Genomic DNA, 6,083 nt, shown 5'->3' on the forward strand with positions numbered 1-6,083 from the left:
ACTGTGACACTTACAGTTGCGAGAGAGAGATTCTGGTTGAGTGGGGTCCACGAATAAGAGTTAGTTGTAGTTAGTTTGTTTTGGCGCGCAATGCTGAAGTGTAAGTGTGCTCCTAGTCATTTTAAAAAGAAAAATATTGTAAATAAATTTTGAACACACTTATCGGACATAATTATCACGAAGCTTAATTTGCGTTTGCGTTGTTTAAAAACCATTGTAGGAGAGTTAAAGAAATATGATTCTATTACATTGCTTCCAAATCAAGGCATAATAATACACGGGTTAAGTGATGGAATAGGATAAAATAAATTTTCTTATATTTTATTTCATTTCAGTCTATTTTTTCTTTCTTTCTTCTAAGCAATCCAAATAACGATATCTAGTACCATTTCTTTTCATTCTCTTTTAGATAATCTTATTTCACCATTTCAAGCGCAACTTTGATTTTTAGTTGTCTATTAATTTCTCTGATTTGGTACTGACTACGTACCTGCTTAGGCTTTAACTAAATAAAAAACGGAACCTTATTTTTTAAATTGAAGTTGGTTCACTAAATTGTTAATAAGGTCATATTTGTGACCAAACAAAATTCTTTCTATATATATATTTAAGGGTTAATTAAGTTTTTAATTCTTAAATTTTTTTAAAATTTGATTTTCAGTCCCTAAATAAAAGTTTGACTGATCAAAATTCTTAAAATTTTTAAAATTTAGTTTTTAGTTCCTAAATTTTTTTAAAATTTAATTTTTAATTTTTTAAGGGTTAAAAATTAAAATTTGAAAAAGTTTAGTCAAGCATCATTAGTTCACAACGCAATAACTAAAACAGATAACAATTTAAGCTCGTTTAACCCATCAATTTAAATATTGAGTTCAAACTTAAACCTATTAACAAGTGAACTAAATTGTTAGTTGTCAAAATTACATTTAATATTTAATAGTTCAAGTTTAATGGTAATTTACTTATAATATAAAATAATTATAATATAAAATAATTTTATATTGTAATTTAATCATAAATTTATGATTGATATAAATTTTAAGATAATTATTATAAAAATTAATAATCTTATTATACATGATTAGTGGGTAGGCATACAGATTCATATCCGTAGACCAACTCATTAAACCTTCAACCATGCCGTTAACGAGCATCTTTTCTTAAAATCTACTGGCTATATTGAGTTTTTGAGTCGATCCATTAAGTCTGTGGATCTCGTGGGTTTTATCTACGGACTATCCATATAACCCACCTAAGTCCAATGTGTAATGTGTAAGTATTATTAATTTGTTATATTATGATTTTGATATTTAATTTAGGTTATTATTAATTTGTTGTGTTTAAAATGTTGGTATATTTTAGTGTGATACATTTTAGTTTAAAAATGAAGTCTATTTTTTATTCTAATTTTATATATTTTTCACTTTTTTAAAATATATTTTTTTAAATTACTATTTGGGCTCTTAGACCAACTTGTTTATCTATGAATTTTTGTGGGATAAATACTAACTTTGAACAAATGTTCATTTATTCTAGAGCTTATTTGGTTTGCCTAAAATGTGGGCTTCAAAGGCTAAACCTTAAATGGACCGGATCAATCCATATACTCACCTCTACACATGACGGTATATGATTAGAAGATATAAAATATTTATATTGTCATTATTAAACCATTTCCCCCCTCAGTTTATATTTGTTTATCACAATAATTTTTTTTTATAAAAAAACCAAGATAGATAGTACTTGTACACAAGATGCAAAGTTAAGTAGGTTACCAACAAGTTATTGATTAGAGTAATATTGAACTCAATTTTCTTAAACAAGATTTAGATTTGAGTTTTATGGATGAAAAAAATGTGCTTGAGATACTCTACCCAAGATGACTAATCCTACACATATTAAACATATGATAGATATTTCATATTAATAACATGATAATAAAAAAAGTTAAGTATGTTTGCTTTTTTTATTTTATTTTAAATATCAACTTCTGAATTGCATAGTGGCTAAAATTTAAGGTTCAACTTTCTTTTAGTTCTTTAAGTTCTAAGCTTTAATTATTTTGAAAAGGTGTTTACTATTTCCACTATCCCTTATTACTTATACACTCCTCTTCCAATTGTTTTTTATTTTTTCCCCTAAATTATCCCAGTAAGTACACTCCCCTAATCTTTCCATGAAATTCATAACTTACCTACTGGTGTGTTTGCTGTATAATTAAACAAACACTAGTAGTACTCCATCACTTCTTAAGCATTCCTTCACCCGAGCCAATAAATAGAGTTTATTAACAGAGATTTTGTTCTAATTCAAATTTGACCCTTTTATGCAGATTTTATGGTTGAAAATTTTAATTTTGTGGTTGATTGCTTCGATAAAAAATTTTCTGAGATGTGTGACTTCTCAATGCATTCGCAACTGTCCCCTTTTAAATTGGTTCATCAATTTTCATTATTGACACCGAATTTTGAAAGCTGATTCGGAGAGGGGAAGTGTTTTTTTTTTCTTTTCAGAACAGAGTTATATAATATATAAGGGAGAAAGAGAGGAGGGGAGTGTATTTGTGAGGATAGTTTAGGGAAATATTCAATCTATAACAGGAAAGGGGAGTGTATTAGTAATATGGGGGAGTGAAAATAAAAACTGCCTTTTGAAAATTAATATAGACTGGGCTTTTTTCATGATGAAAATCCTGCTGGGCCTGCCCAGATTGAAATACCATCCATGGGCTTCACGGGACCCATGGCAGCTTACATTCATGACCAGAGCGCGTCATCGAAAGCCCATCGTCGCTTATGTTCGCCATGGATGAATCACCGGCGAACAGGGAGGGCAAAAACAGAGCACAGGGAAACGAGGAACAAGAAGATGATGACTACATGGGTGACCTTTCTCAGTTTCTTCCTTCCGATGCTCTCTTCCCTCCCAAGTTGTTTTCATCCAAAAAGGTGACTTCTTCCTTCCCCGTTTTACCCTTGAAGGATTTTTACTCGCTTAAAGAGAGTAAGAGATACACGACCTTCAACGAATCTCACGTACTTGAATAAAATTTGGTTTTAAAGTTTTCCCCTTTTCATTCCCCTCTAGTCATACCACATGATTTTACAATTTGGGCTTGAAATTTAAGTCTAAGTTCTGAAGAAAAAGATGTTGCTTGATCTAATTATTAATCAATTTGGTTCTCATTTGCTGTTATTCTAATACAGCTACATTTCCTTGGGAGAATTTTTTTTTTTAAATTTCTGGAAATCTGTGTTGCATGTAATTAGTCTGTTTTGCTTACCAATCACTTTAGTTCCTTATTATATATATATATATATATATATATATATATATATATATATATATATATATATATATATATATATAGGTTTTAAATTGTTGTGAACGTTGCACTTTTGTTGCAATCCATGATATTGCAGACAAAATGTTGCTGATGTAGCTACAATTGCGGTTACAGAGACATGAAAAACCTTGATGTTGCGGTCACAATTGTGTTTGCAGACCGCATTTTAAAACTGTGTGTGTGTGTTGTTTTTTCTCCCACTTTATATAATCCTGCACTAGTCCATGGACAGAAGTTTTGTTTTTGGAAAAGTAAGAGTAAATATTCAAAATTAGACCTCGAAAGGTACACTCGACTTCATAAGTTAGTCTTTGAAGAATTTGAATAAAACAATTGATCTAAATGCACATCTATAGGGATCAAATTGGTGTTCAAAGACAAAGATACGGCAATGAGATAATTGGATGCCAATTTTAAGCTTTTGGGTTATTGTTGATGTCTCATGTATCTTAGGAAGACCAAATTTGAATATTTAGTCAAAAAATGAAGCATGAATACTGGGTGTTATTTTGTTTGCTTGTTCAAAGAATTATTGCAAGATGCTTAATTTTCCTTAGCCTTTTAGTTTGCAATTTACAGGTACTATACACAGTGATGATAACTCCCTTTATACCGTGCAGATTTCCAGCAAGAAAGATCCTTCAGTCAATTCTTCCAAGAACCGGTTGAAAACTCATAGCTGGCAAGAACGGAGAAAACTTGAAAGAGAAAGGAAGCAACAAGAAGAGGATGAGCAAACATTAGCGAAAGTTGAAGCTCCAATAGCACAATCCAACATTGGGTTTAAGCTTCTCAAACAGATGGGTTACACTCCAGGTTCTGCGCTTGGCAAGCAGGGCTCGGGCAGGGCCGAACCAGTGGGGATTGAAATTCGACGGTCACGAGCTGGTGTAGGCTTAGAAGATCCCCACAAGGAGAAGAGGAAAAATGAGGGAATCATGATGGACAGGAAAAGGAGGAAAGAGGAGGACCTAATGAAAGAATTTGGGTCCAGGCAAAAGTCACAGTGGCAGAGTAGGAGAGTTATAATTAATTACAATAAGGCAAAGGCTGCCCTTGATCAATTGGAGAATAGGGAAATTGTGGAGCCACAAAAGAATGACGATGACGCAGAGGGTGAAGAAGAAGAAGAGGAAGAAATAACAGAAGAGGTGTGTGTGTAACTTAACCATATCTTTTTCACTTATATTTCTTTTAACCTAGTTTTTGGTATTCATTTAAGTTGCATGCCAAAAAATAGTCTGGAAACTGAATAGTTGCATTTTCTTCTCATGATCATTATTTCTAGATTTTTTACTACTAAAAAACCATAACTAATGGGGTCAGTTACATGAGTCAAACGATGCCAGAATGTTCTGCCATAAATTATTTCTGTAGACAAATTGTAGATTCTTCTTAATTGTTTCTCCTATAGTTTTTTTAACTGCATTCTGAAATTCTTGTAATTCATTTATTATTTTAAGCTCATTATTGTTGAACTTAGTTATATTTGGATTGGTTTTAACTTTGATGGTGTTGGTGATGGAATGTAATGGATGCAGGACTTGCACGATGTTTTGATGAAACTGAGGGATGAATTTAATTATTGCCTCTTTTGTGGATGCCAAGTGAGTAAACACCAATGAAGCTCATTTTAATACATTTTATAAGATGAAATAGCAAATCCAGTATGGTTGACAAATAAGAAGCCTCTAATTTGATTGCAATATTTTTTTCTTCCTCCTTATTTGTTCAGTACGAATCGAGTGATGTCCTCTTGGGCAACTGCCCTGGAACCAACGAAGATGACCACTAAATTGAAGATTTCTGATGTGAACAGTTTCCATTATCAGATTTTTTGTGGTTGTCAAGCAAGTTCTGGAAGCTTTTAATGCTTATTATTCCAATGGAGCTGTATAAGCTTACATCTAGTGGATGATTGGACTTATGGCATTTCTTGTGCCAATATACAAATGAATTGTGTCTATGCTCTCGTTACAATTCAGATAGGAGGTTGCCTCATCTTCATCCATGCCGAATTGCCGAGGGACATGGCAGCCTGTCCTCTTTCATGAAATGGATTGGCTCATATACAGTTTGTGAAACTTTCAATTCATATTGGAAAATTTCACAGTAGTTTACTCGGTCAATGTTTTAATTTTAGACTGCATTTAGAAAGTTTGTGACCTGACATTCTTACCTGAACTTGACATGGATATTACATCAAAATTTTAGCAAATATCAATCAGATGTATTGATTGTTATTAAAAGTAGAAATTAACCATCTCTTGAAGAATTAATTATATAATTCATTCAGTCAAAACTTATGGTGAACTTTTTTTGTTTTTTTTTGGTTACGTAGAATTCTCCTATAAAATTAAACTAAAATTTAAGTCCCTATAAATGTATGAGCCAATGGGATGGAAAGTTTTAGCTTTTGAGGTTGGAGGAGTGGGTGAGATATCTCTTTTACAATATGCCGAAGATACTTATTGGGGATACTTCTATGAATAATTTGTGATTATTAAAGGATGCTCTCAGAAGTTTTGAGCTTGTTTCAATTGAAGGTAAAATATTCATTAAGAGTAATATTATTGGTATTAATGTGAATGATCAGTTTTGGTGGAAGCTTCTTTTCTTTATTGCAATATTAATGAGATTCCTTTTGAATTCTTGGGTTTTCCAATTGGTGCAAATCCAAGGAAAGTGGCTAGATGGAAGCCTGTCATGGTTTCATTAAGAGTAGGCTTGCTTCTTT

At 31.9% G+C, this 6,083-nt stretch overlaps 1 protein-coding gene across 1 annotated transcript; it reads left to right on the forward strand.

Annotated features, from left to right (window-relative positions):
- Positions 1-2,755: 2,755 nt before the first annotated feature.
- Positions 2,756-5,625, forward strand: LOC114392447 (G patch domain-containing protein 11-like). Its single transcript, XM_028353595.1, has 4 exons — positions 2,756-2,948; positions 3,967-4,497; positions 4,888-4,953; positions 5,082-5,625. The coding sequence occupies exons 1-4, from the start codon at positions 2,796-2,798 to the stop codon at positions 5,139-5,141; spliced, it is 810 nt and encodes a 269-aa protein (XP_028209396.1). The 5' UTR covers positions 2,756-2,795; the 3' UTR covers positions 5,142-5,625.
- Positions 5,626-6,083: the final 458 nt, after the last annotated feature.

This window comes from Glycine soja, chromosome 2, assembly GCF_004193775.1.
Source record: "Glycine soja cultivar W05 chromosome 2, ASM419377v2, whole genome shotgun sequence".
NCBI classification, from domain to species: Eukaryota; Viridiplantae; Streptophyta; class Magnoliopsida; order Fabales; family Fabaceae; genus Glycine; species Glycine soja.